This window comes from Coturnix japonica, chromosome 1 (assembly GCF_054131305.1).
Source record: "Coturnix japonica strain WE chromosome 1, WE-NBRP24, whole genome shotgun sequence".
NCBI classification, from domain to species: domain Eukaryota; kingdom Metazoa; phylum Chordata; class Aves; order Galliformes; family Phasianidae; genus Coturnix; species Coturnix japonica.
The window spans coordinates 10,731,441-10,749,134 of NC_140663.1; the positions used below are offsets into that span (position 1 = coordinate 10,731,441).

At 36.4% G+C, this 17,694-nt stretch overlaps 1 protein-coding gene across 22 annotated transcripts in view; it reads left to right on the top strand.

The window, feature by feature from the left end:
• MAGI2 (membrane associated guanylate kinase, WW and PDZ domain containing 2) overlaps positions 1-17,694 on the top strand; it is a 679,299-nt gene that overhangs the window by 548,540 nt on the left and 113,065 nt on the right. For 20 of the 22 annotated variants that reach the window (XM_085512814.1, XM_085512758.1, XM_085512827.1 and 17 more), the window contains one exon: positions 14,218-14,853. The exons of 1 other annotated variant lie outside the window; for it this stretch is intronic. In XM_085512814.1, the coding sequence (XP_085368940.1) occupies positions 14,218-14,853 (636 nt within the window). Of the gene's footprint in view, positions 1-12,147; positions 12,300-14,217; positions 14,854-17,694 lie in introns of those variants that run through there. One more of the 22 variants, XM_085512857.1, reaches the window with a different exon arrangement.

A 17,694-nucleotide genomic window follows, 5' to 3' on the forward strand; every position in this document is an offset into this window, starting at 1 on the left:
TGCAGCATCAGCAAGTTCCTTCCCCAGATCTAGGATCTGACGTAGGCTACCATGACAATTGTTTTTTACCACAGTTTGTATTTTGCAATGGCAGTTCTTAGATTTGGTATATAGAAAAAACCAATGCCTTCAGAATTATGTAAATGTCTCATGCATTGCAGCCTTTCTATTATATTGCTATCAGTGATGGAATTAAATGCTCTTTTAAATCCTGATTTAGCTGGAAAAGAGAGAAATAACTGTAAGCTTGTAAAATTTGTATTCTTTTTTCCATCTCTTTACACTTTAGTCAATTTGGTTCAACAATATTCATAAGATGAATGCACATTTCATATTTTTGTGGTTGATTCTGTTTTTTAATTTGATAACACTCACACAACTAATTTATCTTTTAATGATGACAGTTTTTAATCTCTTTCACGTCTTGTTGGTATCTGAGCACATCTGGGTCTTACTTAGGAATTCAAAATCTTTGTTATGCTCTAGAGCATCTTTCCCAAATGGATTCTATTTGTTCAAGTGGAAAAAAAAAGAAAAAAAGAAAAAGAAAAAGAAAAAAAAAAAAGAAAAAAAAAAAGAAAAAGAAAAAGAAAAAGAAAAAGAAAAAGAAAAAGAAAAAGAAAAAGAAAAAGAAAAAGAAAAAGAGAAAGAAAAAGAAAAAGAGAAAGAGAAAGAAAAAGAAAAAGAAAAAGAGAAAGAAAAAGAAAAAGAAAAAGTAAAAGAAAAAGAAAAAGAAAAAGAAAAAGAAAAAGAAAAAGAAAAAGAAAAAGAAAAAGAAAAAGAAAAAGAAAAAGAAAAAGAGAAAGAAAAAGAAAAAGAAAAAGAAAAAGAAAAAGAAAAAGAAAAAGAAAAAGAAAAAAGAAAGGAAAAGAAAGAAAAATAGAATATATTATCAGTCATTTTAAACTAATTTTAAGCAGTTTTGGATTAACACAGTCCCCATAGCTACAAGGCAATAATGACACAGACAGGAAGATTTGTTCTACTTCTTTTCAGAGTTGGTGGAGAGGGAAAGAATCCTTCATTAGAAGAAATTTAGAGATTGTCTAAGAACCAAGTTGGGAAAATATTTAATTAGAAGCCAAAGTAAAAGCTGACTACACTCCAGTGGGGTAAAAGCACATCTGATATGTGCACGCAGTACTCATGAGAGAAGAAAACTTGCCATCTGACTTGCAGCTTATCTTTGACAGTTCTGACTGTAATTATTATGTTTTCTGCATGCAAGGACACATTAATACTTTTGGGGTACATGAAATGTTATGTAGTAAAATGCAGGGACTGTGCAAATACCCTTCAGCTTCCTTGGCCAAAGTGTAGGGCAGTGGCTGCTGATACTGGATAAATTTTATCCTAAACATTCTCTGCACCATGTTTCTCCTTACATTGCTAGCAGTCTTTACTTTTTTTAGTATTTCCATTTTAAGCGATGTCTTCACTTTCCCTGTTCCCAGTCCTCTTCTCCTAGACTGGCATGTAGGGATTCCTCTTTCTAAGGAGCTTTTGCTGAGAGCCACAGCCTGAAGCTGGCCATAGTGGGGATGGTGTCAGCCCCATCAGAGCACAGGCTGTGCTGTGCCTTCAATCACAAGAAAACACAGCTTGAAGAAAAGCATCGCCTATAGTTATCAGCAGCACTTTGCTATTCTTTAAATTCAGGATGACCTCAGAATCAAAAACACACTCTCCAGTTTTTAGACCGGGCGGAGTTTTGATTCTCCTTCTAAATCATCACTACCTCAGAATCAGCTAAAGATATTTGAATAAATGTGAAAATCTGTGTACCTCTGTATTTCTAAGGTGTCTTTCAGACAAGTTCTTCTAGGAGTGCTTCATGATCCTCAGTATTAAATCTGCCAACCATTGTAATAAATTCTGGAATCTGGTAAATTCTGAGAAGGGAAATAAATATGGTTACCACAAATATCAGTGTTAGTGCCCTCTCTGTTTAGGATCTCTCTCATAAAACTTTGTATAATGAGGTTGAGAAGCATTTGATGCCAGTTATCCCTAGCATATGAAATCATATGTAGAATTAGTAACTTTACTGTAATTACATTAACAGCATTTCAGACATTTGTATTGCATAAACCTCATTTACCAGTTAATTGCAATGGAGTAATGGAAGGTTGGAAAAGACCACTAAGATCATCTTGTCCAACCACTGACCTATCAGCACCACAAATATGAATATGCCTTGCCAAGAGAATTCATGGTTCTCTCATGTGGTATGATAATATTGAGATTTGTAAAATAATAGTGGAAAGATGGAATAGTTTCTATCCTAGTGGAATTAAAATGATAGAAATTTTCAGAAATTATTTCATCCCAGTATTTAACTGTAATCCCAATTATTTATTAACCCTGAAGATCCAGTCTTGACGGCATTTCAGTAGCACTTCACAATATGCCAAGATCACTAGACATTAAATACAACTGATTTATTTAGCTTTTATGTCTGTAAAAATTGTCATTACTAAACATTTTGGGGTTCCTTTCTGAGGAGAGTGAAATTTCTGTCAGTTTGGAAATGCTGTGCTCTCTTCTAAATATTATCTGGGAATGTAATACACATTCATTCACTAGTACAAAATTAGGTAAAGAAGTAAAACTGATACTTTGTAATTACACGGCTTAGTTCACTCTTTTCATTTGTTGTAAGTTAGATAGATTTTACAATTTGGTTTAATGTCCTGTGAAGAGGGACACATTTTTTCCTGCTATAGGAGTATCTCCATTGTAAACCCTGTGAAATCAAAGCACACTAGGTTAAACAAATGAGGTATTCGTTACCTCAGATCTGCTGAACTTTGCTGGTAGGACACAGTTATTTATAGTGATGCCTGCCTTGCCATTGTCAGCAGATCTGGATTTGATTTGACTGATTCATGAAGACAATTTGGGGTTTATTTTCATGAACCTGCAACTTCTTGATTATACTAAATGCAGAAAGAATTAAAATAGACAAGGAGTCTTTCATTGTTGTACCTAGTGTTGTTTGGACATTTTATTTTGACCTTGTCTGAGTTTCTTGGGATTGTAATCCCTATCAGAATTAATAACTTTTCACTGTATACCTAAAAATGACTCATATATGCAGCTGTCAGCCTACTGTGAATTTTGTCTGGCATTGCTTCCTGACAGGGCATCTATGCGAGCAGTGTGCATGTGCAAACCTTAAAAATTAACAATTTCATTCTTGAAATGTAGTAAGAAGTAAAAAGAACAAATGCAGTTTTAATACAAATTGCTATCAATTTTTAAAACATTCCTTCCTTGAGAAAGATTCACAAGCATACTCAAGGCAGAAATACAGTCAGTAAGGTGGTTAGGAGATCATTTTTAGAGACAGGCAAGAACAGAGCAGCAAGCACAAGTCAGTTTCCTTTCGGATCTCTCCAGTATTCTGCTGCTGACATTTGCATCTCCAAATCTTCCTGATCTTTCCATCCTTGTATTCCATTCTGTACACTCTCATCCATTGCTTGTCTATAATATCTTCTGCCTGTAACATGCTGCATTCCCTCATGCATTTTTCTTCTATGCTTCTCCATGCACATTTTCATGTAACAGATAGTTCTTAAAAGGATGTTTGCCAATTGGCCATCTCATTTCGCACCATTTTCATAGGCTGCCCAGATAAGTGTAAGTTGTACACAAAATAAGTGTGGAGCTAAATTTTCCACAAATTAACTTGTCGCTATAGCTACTATCTCCAATTGGATGAGAGGCCACAATTTGTATTGTTTCTTATTGCTCTCTATAGCTGCCTGAAAGGAGCTTGTGATGAGGTGGCAGGTGTCAGCTTCTTTTCCCAAGTAAGAGCAATAGGCTGAGAGGGAATGTCCTCAAGTTGCACCAGGGGAGGTTCGGGTTGAATCTTGTGAACAATTTCTTCTCTAAAAGAGTGGTGAGATATTGAAACAGGCTGCCCAGGAAGGTGGTGGAGCTGTCATCCCTGGAAACACAGGGTTGTGCTACTGAGGGACATGAATTAGTGGACATGATGGTTGAACTAGATGATCTTAGAGGTCTTTCCCAACCTTAATGATTATATAATTCTGTGAAGCACTACATCCTCAGGAGAGGTGATGGCATCTACTTTGTCAGGAGCCATGTGGAAATATTGTGTGGAAGCATATGAAAATAACTGATAATCTTTCAAGGAAAAGTTTAATATGGTGTACATTTTGAGAAGGGCTTTTTAACTAAAGGCCACCCATGGGATGTTTCTCAGTGAGAACATTGGGAGATAGCAAGCATACTGAGACTATTTTTTAGGTGTGGACAAATAAATAGAGAAGTCTGACATGGGATCACAGTCATTCTTAATAATTTATTTTAATTTACATTTGCTCATTAGCTAATTAATAAATTAATAAATTCAAATGTAGAAAATTAATTCTTTTCTAAAGAGGAAGATGGTGTGTTATTATAAACTAAAGATTAATCCTCCTTTATTTATATAATCTGAGATTTGTCTATTGAACTGGTATATCCATAACACAGCTTCATTAGATTCCAACCGTCAAGCTGAATCCTTCCTTCTCAGCAGAGGGTTATTTACCCTGCAGTGGTGTTATTATTGTTCAGGTATTTACTACAGGAAAAGGGAAGCCACACAAAAAATGTGACTCTACAGTGCTACAAACTATACAGTAATAATGAAAATTCTAGTCTTCTCAGAAAGCTAATAAACCAAAGCTGAATGCAGAGAAGGCAGACAAGACACACGAGGAGGCAGAATAGATGGTGGGAGGCTGGATAATCTTCATAAAAAGGAGAATATATTTCTTAGTCCTGCAACTGTAGCAGTGAAAATTGACCTTTTTCTAACCAATCATAGTCTGGAATTGCAGTTTTTTTTATAAAGCAAGTGAGTTTTAAATAATGTGGTTGGTGGGATTTTTTCTAATTATTTCCTCCATCTCACCAACAAATTAGTAAGAAAGGTGGACTTTGTAGTTTAGATTCAGTGTCGTGTTCAGGAGTAAGGTGAGAAAGAGAGGAGAAATTACTCAGTGGTGAAGGTGTTAAATTGTTTTGTAAAGAATGAAAATATATTGTCCTTGAAAATGAGGGATTGGTAGTGAAAAAGGCTCCAGAGATATTCAGATAATGTTTTCTTGAAAGGAAGGTCAGATTGATAATTGATTACCCTCTATTAACCTGGAAAAATTACAGTAAAGTCTGAAAAAAGGAATTCCTCTATTGCTCTTTACTACACAGTTTTAAAGTAATGTGTTTATACATCCCTAAGAAACTGTGTAGTTTTCCTGGAATAGAAGTGATGTGAGAAGTTCTCTGTGGTATAAGTAATTTTGTTCATTATTTTACTATTAAAAATAAAAATATAGGGATAATACATGAGATAAACATAATTAAAGATTGAAAAATGTTTATAAAGCTCTTGAGTAAGAGGTCTCATATTAGCCTTACATTTGAAGAAGATATTTGTTAATGAATTGGTAATCATAGATGGCTCTATATTAAATATACTGAGGTACTCACAAGTAGTAGGCTAGTAGTTGAAAGACATATCTTTCACTGGGAGTTCTTCTACTGGTCAGAAAAATTGAAATTCTTTTTAATATAAATATAATACTTCCTGTCCTTAATGTTGTATAAAAACACTGACCTGCAGTAATCTGGACTGTTTTTGAAGTGTTCTCTATGGTGGTTTCAGAGTGCCAACCTTGTGCCTTCAATATGCAGCAAGATTTGAGGATTTCTTTGTATGTCCATTCACACACATACATACACATATAGATATCCCAAATTTCTAGTTTGGTGACACAGTAGACGCTGTAATGCCAAGGAGGTGGCGATGAATAATCAGACAGTTCATTGTGGCTGGCACAACATGTTTAGCTGGAGACAAGTTCTTCAGCATAAATTTTGAAAGTTATTTAGTAGTGTTAATAGCAGTGCCTGGGACAGCAGTAATTGTAAACATTTCTTATGGGAAGTACTTGGACACGTGTTATAATAGATTGCCCTTGCTAAAAAATACATTAAGGCAGCACTTTCAGTCTTGGCTCCCATTGGCTTCACAGCCACAATCTGACTCTGAAACAAGCACCCGATTTCCACATGTGCTGAGTGCCAGCAGGTAATGTGGTCAGCAGAACAGGGACCTGAGTGATGGCACAAAAGGCATATCACACCTTTCAATCTTAGCTTTAAACCTGATAGCAAAATCAGAAGGTCTGCATGAGAAGCTGAAATTAGGCAACTGGATGAGCACTGTGAGTGGATCAAGAAAAAATGGAGTATTGAGCAAACAGTACTGAAATTCACAGAGATCAAAATCAAACCTCACTTCCTGTTACTAAGAACACCCATTTTCATATATGTCTCAGCATATAAAGGCATTTGTACATGTGCAGAAAATGCCCTTCATCAGGAACAGGAGGCACTGCCTGCTTCCCAGCAGGGAGAGGGGCTTCTCAGTATTTACATCATGCTCTGCACTAGCCAATGCCCTTAGGCTGTTGGGAGGCTCGCGGGGCTACTTCCCGCCCTCCTGGGAGCCATTACCTAAATAAATGTGATGTTCTGAGTACAGAAATAAAATGTTGTGTGTACAAAAGAGAATGTGTTGTAAATTCTGACCTTCTTTTTCTAAAGAAAAAAAGGACTTCATTTCTGCATGAGCCTCTGCACAGTGACACCTTCAAAGTGATCCCAAATTGCTATGTGAACATGGCATGCATTTTTTATCTTGCTCTTCAGATCCGCTGATGTTTTGTCATGCAGTTCATTCACACCAGGAGTTTCAGGATGAGAAACTGGTTCTTTCAAGCAAAACCTAGATACAACAGGCTTACATAACTTGTAAATAGAAGGCAGCCTTGAAAATAGGACTTTATTTTAATTATTATTTTTATATTTTAATGTGGTCTTGTGTCTAAATTACTTATCATCTTTGCAGTAATTACTGTTGTAATTTAACCTGGCAGGTGGCTGAGAAGCACACAGTCATTCACTCACTTCTCCCATTCCCAGTGGGATGGGGGAGAGAACAGGGGAATAAAAATGTAGAACTTGTGAATTGTGCTAAAACTATTTAGTAAGATAGAGTAAGGGAAAAGGAGAATAGTTATGCATATTCATATACATGTATATGTAGAGGAATGTATGTAACAAGTGAAGCAGAAGCAATTGTTCACCACCCCTCAACTGACGCCCAGCTGGCCCCTGAACAGGGGAAAAGTTAAGTAAACTTCCCTTCTTCAGCCTTCTTCTTGATTTTATGTGGTATGGAATATCGCTTTGGGCCGAATAAATCAGCCGTCCAAATTCTGTTCCTTCCTAGTTCTTTGGACCCTTGGCTCTGTACAACACTGCTTAGCAGCAACCATAAACATAACTGTGTTTTCAGCACTGTTTTCCTCCTGGTACCAAAATATAGCATCATACCAGACACTCCAAAAAAACAATCTTGTCCCAGCTGAAACTAAGACAATTACTTTTTTTGTAAAGTAGCTGTTTAAAATCTATGCCAGGCTTTCAGACGTTTGAAGAAATGAGAAATCGTTTAGCTCAGATGAGAATCTGCTGCTCTTTAGCACTTTATGAGCAACATTCATTTAAGTATTATTTTGCTATTTACTTACTTACATTTTAATCTGCCATTTTTCATGTTTACCCCAGATCAGCAAATAATCAAGGTCTTTAGATTTTTTTTTAAACGTGTTTTATTCCTAGCCCCTCCCGTCCCCCGTCCCCCCCCCCCAAAAAAAAAAAAAGAAAAAAAAGAAATAATAATTAAATGCTTCTCTTTAAATAGCTTTTACCACTGTATGCAAAATACAAACAGAAATTTAAATAGTTTCTTCCACTAATCCACATCTGGCTGGGTGTAATTACATGATACATGCTGGTTAAGCACAAAAATTTTGAATAGACAGCTTTTTAATTAGGCATGTGCATTGGGTCAGAGCAGAATTAAAACGGGTTCTGAAAATTTGATTTGATAAAAACGGCACCTGCTTACTCAGCAGATCTGGGTCTTGGGTACAGTTGCAGTCATGTCTGTGTTAAATCCTCCCCCTTGAAGAGGAAGCAAAGTTCTGAACAAGGGCACTAAGTTTTATTCTGACTCACACGTCAGTCCTTCCAATGACAGGGACAAATCTTAGCCAGAGTTATGCACTTGTGCAGTGATCCTTTGTAGAACTGCTGACTTGAAAATGTGATAAGCAGCTGTTTGCCTCTATTGCTCAGGTTTCATTAAGAGGAAAAGTCCGAGGGCCTGAATGCACAGAAAAGCATTTTTATTTCATTTTTACCAGATTTAATAATTAATTATTTGTATTATGCTCAGATTTTTCCCACAAAACCTCAGTTCCAAGAGTCCAGTGACTGAATGGTAGATATGTGTATGGCAGTGACCTGTCAGCTTCACTGTTTGTCAGCATATGGGAAAACTTTCTGTAAAAGGTGAAAACCAGGAAATAGCTCTTCTCCGCCAGTCTGAAAAGATATATTTTAATGGGCTGTTCAGCATGCTCACACACAGCAAGTTGTCCTGAAATTATTTTCAAGCTAAAGGCAGCTGAGCATTGTTGTGTCCCAGCAGCCCTCTTCATTGCAGCATAACTGCATAAACTATCTATGAAATAAAATTGTTACAGAGCCAACAATAAAGTGGTCAATTTTAAATGTATAGCCCTCTTCCAGTTTGTGGCTGTGGCTATGATGATAATGCACATCTCCCAGGTTACACACTTGGTAAGTTTTAGCAGTTAGATAGTCCTTAATAGAAGTGAGAATTTTCTTGGCAGGTATTTTAACTACTTCATTATTAATATGCAATAGCCACTTCACACTGCAATCTTCTTTAAAAAGTGATTATAATTCAGTAATTTATATTTTCAAAACAGGGATAATTATGTGATTAAAACTAGCAAAAAGTAGGTCCACATTTTAAAATAATAAATGGGCTACTACTGATTGCAGGGTCCCAGATTTATCTTCCATTTATAACACTTATACTGCTATAGTGTGAATATCTAGAGCCAAGCTGATGTTATAAGGTTCTCTGGGAGGTCACAGTACAAGAAAACAGAGAAATTCTGTTTACACAGAGCCTTTCAAAATCTCATGCATTCTAACAAATGACTGTACCCACTCATAACAGAAAATATTTATGCATTGAATTAACACCTATGGAAAGAGAAGTGAAGCTGGAGCTTGAAGTTTCAGATTATAATTTGGTCTCTCCTGTTTAACCAGCTGGTACCTCATGTGCTGCTTCCTTCTTTGTGCTGCTTCAGGTAGATGTATGTGCACATACCAAAACTTCTCATTTCTGAGGAGTCTTCTCCACTTCCATGACCACCAGTCACATGTGCTGTTATTGGAATTACCTTATTATGAGAGTCTTGTCTCTCAGTGCTGGAAACAAGTCAGCAGCTCAGAATGTATTAGTAATAGGCTACAGTGCAAGCAGTGTTGCAGTACTTTGCAAAAACAGAAGACAAGGTCACTGCTGGGAAGTGACAGAAGCAGCTCGCAATGGCAGTACATAACGTGGGTGGGCAGGTGTAGGAAGAGCTTCAAGAATGAAGTCATCACATTATACAGTTTACATTTTATTCTTACTGAAGTGCATGCAATATATGCATATGCAGAATTTGAAGTGTATGGTTGAGAAATATGGGTAGAAATTACTACAGAAGTTAGTAGATGTAATAAAAGCTATAAATGCAGAAGAGAAGAAAATACAAAAGCATTTCGAGTCTTGCAGAGCAGGTTCTCCTTGTACTTCTGTGCTGACTTGCCAAACCGTGGGCTGTTTTCAGCTCCATTGCTGGGCACTGTGCTGGCTGTGTGGGAGGAGCAGGGCTGCCTCTGCCCCCACCAAATCACAGAGTTCCTACTGGATTGTGAATGAGGTCATCAATTAACAACGAAGCCCTGGTATGTATTCTTTTCTTTGAGTTCAGACTTGGAAGTAGAAAGGAGTATGAGCACCAATGAGAAGGGCCTTCCGGGAAGCAGTTCAGTTTACAGAGGTACCATAAAAACTCCAGTTAGGGATCTGAACGTGCAAGAAACGGTGATGATAAGAAATATACAGATGTCAAAAAAAACCTTACAGATTCAATTTGGATTGAGCACTCCATGGGTGAAAAAAAGTATTTTTGCAGAGTTAATAACAGGTCCCCAGATTCTGACTTGACTCTGCGATGTTATAAAAGACAGGAGTGTAAGTAATAATCTGTCATTAGAGGGTGTCAAAGCTCACAGCTTTCCTCATTAGTCACCATGCTAACAAAAGATAATGACAGTTTACTCCTGGATTTTTGTTTTTTTCATTGCTTTAAAATATATGCATTTAACATTTAAGAAAGAGATCAGGGATTGATTCCATTTATATTACAGGAAAAAAATAATTAATAATCATGAAACTTTAAAAAGCAAAACAAGCTAGTCGAAGTGAAATATTCTGGAGATGAAAGACAGGATATTTTTTGCCCATTTTACTGTGTAGCAAAGCTTCATGAGAGGGTGCCATTCAACTGCCTGTTCTGCAGAGCAACCTTGTCTCCCTTATCTGTGTAGTCAGATAGGATTGGTAGTGCATGTGCAGAGTTTTTAAATGTTGGGGAAGTGAGGGAGAAGATTTCATAGTGGGGACACTGATGTGCAGAGATGTCTAATCTAGAGAAGAAAAGGCATGGTAGGATCTCATCAATGTCTACAGTACCTGAAGGAAGAATGCAAAGAGGACAGAGCATGGCTCTTCTCATAGCTGCCCAGAGCCAGAACAGGATGCTGTGGGCATGAATGGGAACACAGGAAGTTCCATCTAAACATGAGGAAGAAGTTCTGTGCTGTGTGGCTGATGAAGCAGTGGCACAGGCTGCTCAGAGGCTATGAGGTCTCCTTGATGATCTTCAAAAGCCACATGGCCATGGCCCTGAACACAATGCTCTGGGTGTCCATGCTGGGGCATGAGTTGGGCCAAATGGACTCAGAGGTCCCATCAAACCTTTGCCAGTCTTTGTCTGTGGAAAAAAACTCTAGTCAGTTTAGTACATTTAATCCTAAAAGCCACACAAAGTATGATGCTTAATTTAAACATTCTGCAGAAGTTTGAGGGGACCCACTCACTGAGAAACTGTGATTTCTGGAGGCAGGCTATGTCTTGCTCAAATACTTGTGCAGGAATTATAAAGGGGATAGCGATTATGTTTGTCCATATGCATCCATTATTATTAGAAGCAGCAGGAGGTAACAGTCAGAGAAAATGCTACAGGAACCTTTCAGGAAGTTTTCATAAAGTAGGGAGATTTCGAACTCTGCATTAACATGGTACCATCTCTGTAATGCTCTTAACTTATCTCTCTCTTCCTACCAAATGCTGGGTATTTCTTTCTGTGTCAGTAATAAAACATTCTCAGCCTGGCAACTGATTTAGGCTGGAAAAAAACTCCTACAATCCAGAGATGTATTTGAACAATTTCTGAAATTAACCCCTTCTAATCCTTCTTCATGTCTCACGATCTGAAAAGCCTCCTCTTCCCAGGCTAACACCACTGCATCTCCTCCATGAAATGAACTTGGTAACTCATGCCTTTCTCCTCATCCCTTTTAACCTTCAGCCATATGCTCACCATATGACAATGTAGCATTATGGGTCTCAAACAGATCAACTGTGAGTGGCTTCAGAGCGTGCCCTAGATACACTGTTCACATTACACTTCAGAAAGCATAAGAATCTTTAAAAACGTTGATGAAGGAAATGTTGAAGAATTTGTGAGGGACAATATAGCTTCATTATTTTGAGTAGTTCTTACCTAAGACGTTTGAATGTTCATTTTTGCCTGTATATTTTGCTGTATATTTTCTTAGCGTGCTGTTTGTGCACTGGCTAATTTCTTTTCACTGGATAGCTATTGTCATGACAATTAGTTTATCTAATCTCCTGATTTCTAAAAAACATCTTGTTTTAAGTTTTAAAACATAGCCAATGCTGTACAAATATATAAAGTAAAGCAGACAATGTTTACCCTGCCCTACACAAATAGTGCTTTGATCCTTTTGCACCCTCTGCTTAAGTGTTGCAAGAGAGGATGAACAGATTGCTCTCCTCCCACTACATATCTGCATTGCCAGCACTCAGGGAAATAAAGGCTGCATGGATTAGAAAGTTACAAGGGTACAATGAAGGCATAAGATACTGCAAAAGGAGCATGTACTGAAGAGGTCTCAGTTCAACTGTATCCATCCTATTATGAGCAATGTCAGCCTCACTGCTAATGTGGAAGCCAGGGATGAGAGTGCAGGTAAGATCTTTCTATAGCAGGGCATGATCAAATCACAGTGAATTGCTGCTGCCGCCAATATAATGTCATACAGCAAATTCTTTCTCTTTTTAATATATTGACTTTCAAAAACTGTTTTTATAGCATCAGCTGCTTAAGACAGAAGTATCGGAGCTCCTTCTGCACTACCTGTGAAATGAACATACTGATTTTTCTTATAGCTTGAAATCTATTTATAACGCATTTAAGACTGGATTTGTGGCTCCGATTATTTGTGAATATTATTCACAAACATTTAAACAAATTCTGTTCACTTTTTTTTTTTCCCTGAACACTGTCTGAAGAAATATTTCAACAAATCACAGTTTGTGCATAGGCAATTGATTACTGTCAGGTTGGTATATAGTCTGACTGGGTGGGAACTGACCATTTCATTTTCATGTATAAACAATCTTTGCCTTTTCCTGCACTGACATCTTGATGATGCTCTTTTTTCCTCAGTTTGCTTTATTAGCAAATAATCTTCTGAATTAAGCACTTGAAAGTTGTAATTTCACAAATGTACTTGAAGAAATTTCACACAAACTTCCTCCTCCTCCCCAAATAATTCTCATTTTATTGCTGAGTTTTGAAATATCATTATAAAGCAATATGTTTTGATAAGTCAATTATTGAACTGTATGTATGTCTTGTAGATATTTCATCATGTTGTCTGTATAAATGATTTTTTTCTTCCTAATTGGTGGTAGGATAATAAAAAGATTTTAAAAAAATAATTCTCAACTTTCAGGGTTTTCTGACTAAAATTACCTATTGTTGTTTCATTAAAGTGCAGAACAGGTGTGGTCATCAAACTATTCTGAATATTGTTCTTACTAATCACTTTTTTTTTTTTTTTAATACATACTGCAATGTTACCATAAAAATGATTTATGACTATTAATACATAGATCCATTCTAACAATAAGAAGGAAAGCGAATCTGTTTCTGAAATTTCCTTAAAAGAATATGGTTGTGGAGGAGCAATATGGAGACCCACAAGTAGCCTGTTGATTTGAAGCATTCTGCTTCTGAGAATAATGGTATGACTGGTAGTTCTGTACAAGATTCTGAACCTAAAAGTAATATCTTTATTTTCATTTGACAATCCAGTTTAGTTGGAAATCTTAAATTGTCTTTCTGGTGTTTGTCTAGATTCCTTCAGCTAGGATAGTTTGTCTAATAAAAAGCTATTATACCTACATACCGAATTTGTCCTGTCAAGCTTAAACCATCACAGCTATGGCAAAATACCACTGAACTTTACTTCAATATGTAAGATTCAGTTTAGTTCCTGCCTAGAATAGGGAGTGACTGTAATAGTTCTGGATGTTTGATAGCAACAATATTTAATAGAAAACTGTCAATATTACATCCAATGAAAAAGTATTTCTTCAATCCCGTTAGCGAAAAGTACTTCTTCAATCGTGTTAGCTGAGCTTTTCATCTCTGTTCATTGATTCTCATGTTCACAAGTACATACTATTTCCTTTTTTACTCTTCAACAAACAAGAATATTTCTTAATAACAAGCCCTCCAAGTAAGCTTCAACTGTATCATAAAAAAATAAAAAATAAATAAAAAATTTTAAAAAGTCATCAGTGATTAGTGGAGTACACTGAAAGGAGTAGAAAAATAGGAAAGAAATGGTAAAAAAGGTATATTCCTGAATCCAGCATCTTTCTCCAGCTGCGAGCTGCTATTCAAAATAGTACTACCATTGTCTATCTGTGTTACATTTGTTGGCAGACAAACTAATTTTTTGTCTCCACTGTTTGAGTCAACATGTTGGTCTAATCTATTTTCTTTTTTAGTGTAGTTCTATCTCATTAAACAAAAAATGTGTGGTGTACAGTTACTAAAGTTTTCTCTTATTGTCACTCTCTTCTTCTCTTTCTAGGTGATGTGATTGTCTATATTAATGAAGTTTGTGTCCTTGGACATACTCACGCAGATGTAGTCAAACTCTTCCAGTCTGTTCCTATTGGTCAGAGTGTCAACTTGGTGCTATGTCGTGGATACCCTTTGCCCTTTGATCCTGAAGATCCTGCCAACAGCATGGTGCCACCCCTTGCAGTAATGGAGAGGCCTCCGGTAGTGGTAAATGGAAGACATAACTATGAAACTTATTTGGAATACATTTCTAGGACTTCTCAGTCTGTTCCAGACGTAACAGATCGACCACCACACTCCTTGCACTCCATTCCAGCAGATAGTCAGCTTGATAGCACATTCCCACCACCTGCCCATGATGATAATGTATCAATGGCTTCTTCTGGGGCCACCCAAGCTGAACTTATGACCTTAACCATTGTGAAAGGGGCCCAGGGCTTTGGCTTCACTATAGCAGACAGTCCTACAGGACAGAGGGTGAAGCAAATTCTAGACATTCAGGGATGTCCTGGTTTGTGTGAAGGTGACCTCATTGTTGAGATCAACCAGCAGAATGTACAGAACCTGAGCCATGCAGAAGTAGTGGATATACTTAAGGAATGTCCTGTTGGAAGTGAAACTTCTTTGATTATCCATAGAGGAGGTAAGTCTGTACAATTGCAAAAATGTGTGTAAAAGGTTCTAAACCGTAAGACATCCATATATTCACTACATCCTTGTGTGCTAGATGGGAAATTAATATCCATTTTGTGGGAGGTAACATTACTGATACTGGAAAAGTATGTCTGCAATTAAGTATTCTAGGCAACATGTTTGTGTTTTGAGTGTCAAGAGTCCCTACTCTGTATAAGGGTAAAACTAGAGCATTTCAGAACCTTTCACCATTCAATATTATGTGTGTAGCAAACTCCTATCATCCCAACCCAGTGCTGCAAGCTTTGTATGTATTATTTTATATTGCATAATCAAGGTAGATCGAAATTTGTGCAGTCTTTCATCCATTTACAAGATTATTAGTCTGTATAAGCCATTTTGTGTCTTTTTTTCTTGTAAAATTATTGTATAGCAATTGTTTTGTTTCTTTCTGAACAACAAAGATCAAACAAAACATATTTTTCTCTCCTTTGAAAAACAGCTTCTAGCAATTTCATTTTTGGGAATAATCTGACACAGTAAACATGAATACACACAATTAGAGGGGAGAGTCAATGCTTATCTGTAAGAAAGCAATAGTGACAGAAGTTGAACACCTCAGCAGCTTTTAGCAGTTTAGCCAAACAGATTTTCATGATGGTTTGTTATGAGCATCCATCGCAATTTGCAATTGCCTGAATTTAATAATAAGACTTAGTTTCTTTAATTAAAGATCTTTATTCCTCTCAAGTCGTTTCTTTAATTAAAGATCTTTATTCCTCTCAAGTCATTCATTCCATTGAATGTATGTTACTCTGTGCTTCAAAAGACAAAGAAAAAAAAAAATGGGGGGATTCTATAGAGAAATGTCTCTTACTTTCCTTCTCATGAGTAGAGTTTGGAAAGTGAAGCTCTAGTATTTTCACTTGCCAAATGTTTGTCTTTTAAAAACCTACTGAGCCTTAGAACAAGGAATCTGGTAATATTTTATCAAGAAGCAGAAATAATAAACATTAGATGACAAATATCTGAAGATTCACATAGTCAATAAAGTCTTTTTCATACCTTTGTGTAAACAAATGATTTATAGAAGACAGAATCTGACATTTCTGTGTAAGAATACCAAATTAATACTGATGAGTAAAGGCCAGTGGTGTTATGAAAGTACGTAAACTTAGAGACAGTTAACCATTGTGCTATAGTAGTTGCTATTCAGTCTGCTTTTTATTTTTACAGATATTAGGTATTTTGAAAATAATAATAATAATAATAATAATGAAAAGAAGTAAGCCTCTTTTTTTTTTTTCCGTGGAAATTATGACAAATTAGGGAGCACTGTATGGCAGTAAACAGCACGAAGGGAATTAGAAGGGTTAATAGCACACCAAAAGATGGCATCTTGTTTTGAAAAAATGAAAGCTAATCCACCTCAAGAGGAAAACAATTCAGAACACCAATCTTCAGAGAGAAGTGGAGTGTGAAATCCAGTATGTTGAGCAAGCCTGAGTAATAATAGACACCAAAATAGATATTTCAGCAATCAGTGCTGGACAGTAGCAAAAGAAAACAAACCCTGAAGCAAAACATACTCAAGCCCATGAGGATAACTTCTCTTTCTCAAGATAATTTCTTCTGAGAGCACAGACTTTTGCTCAAAACAAGTTGATCAACGTGTTGGTTTAACAAGTTCTGGTACATTAACTGTGCTACAGTTATTTTATCTACAACATTATGGCAGATGAGATGTATGTACTGAGCTCAATCCTCAAAATATATGTGTGTATTTATACTCTCTTGCCTTTTTTCAGGCTGAACACAGAGGTACAGGTAGTTATAGTGGTCCAGTGAACACAAAATATCTGGTGCAAATGCAGTAACTTGTTACTGAGTCTCAGTCTTCTGTTCTGTGAGCATTGGTTGGATTTTCTTCAATTGTTTTTTTTCTTTAGCTATGCAGTGAAGAGAAACAGAGCATGGTTTGTTCATGGCAAAACAATGACTTAGTCTAGAGGAACTGATTGGAAGCACTTTGGAGTGATGAAACTTAATGGGGTGAGACAGAACAAATGAAAATTTAGCTTTACCATTAAACATATCTGTACATCATGAATAAGGAATATGTTTCACTACTATTTTGTTAGTCTTGGAAATAGTCTCAGTAAATAAAAAGCAGAGGATCATTTGTTTGAATGATTCAAAATAAAGAAGTGAAAAAGTATGGAGTATGAGACAAAGCTTCACTACCTCAGATGTGACTGAGTCATAGCTTAACAGAAATGGGAGAGTGGTTGTAGGATAACAACCAGTGTTTTCACAAATCTCTAGAGGAAGGCAATGCATTCGTGTGACCAAATACAATGTAGGTAATGGTGTCTATGCTAATCATCGCATCTCCTTTAATAGTCACAGAAGATAAATAAGCCTTTCTAGGATATAATTCTTGTCATTTCAGTGTAGATGTTTTGAATAAGACAGCAGTACCCTTAAAGTACATATTCTGTTTGACTGACTGTAAGAAGAACTGGTTCACACATAGCTCCTACAAAGAATGAATAAAAACTGGTTGTATGATTTGGACATGTGAGATAATCTGAATATAAATCAGAATTATAATTCTTTGAGAAACCTGCTGTGATTCTATAATATATAATATGTGACACTGGTGAAGCAAGGCATACCTTTTCATTACTCATATATCCAATTTTTATTTTTTTCTCTTTAGTGTGTAGTGACAGATGGATAGTACCATCCCTTTTCATCATTACCGTATGCATCTCGTGTTTAGCATCCCATTTATAAGATTAATACCCAAGTAGTATTCCTGCTTGTTGAGGAGGGAGGCTGTTTTGCA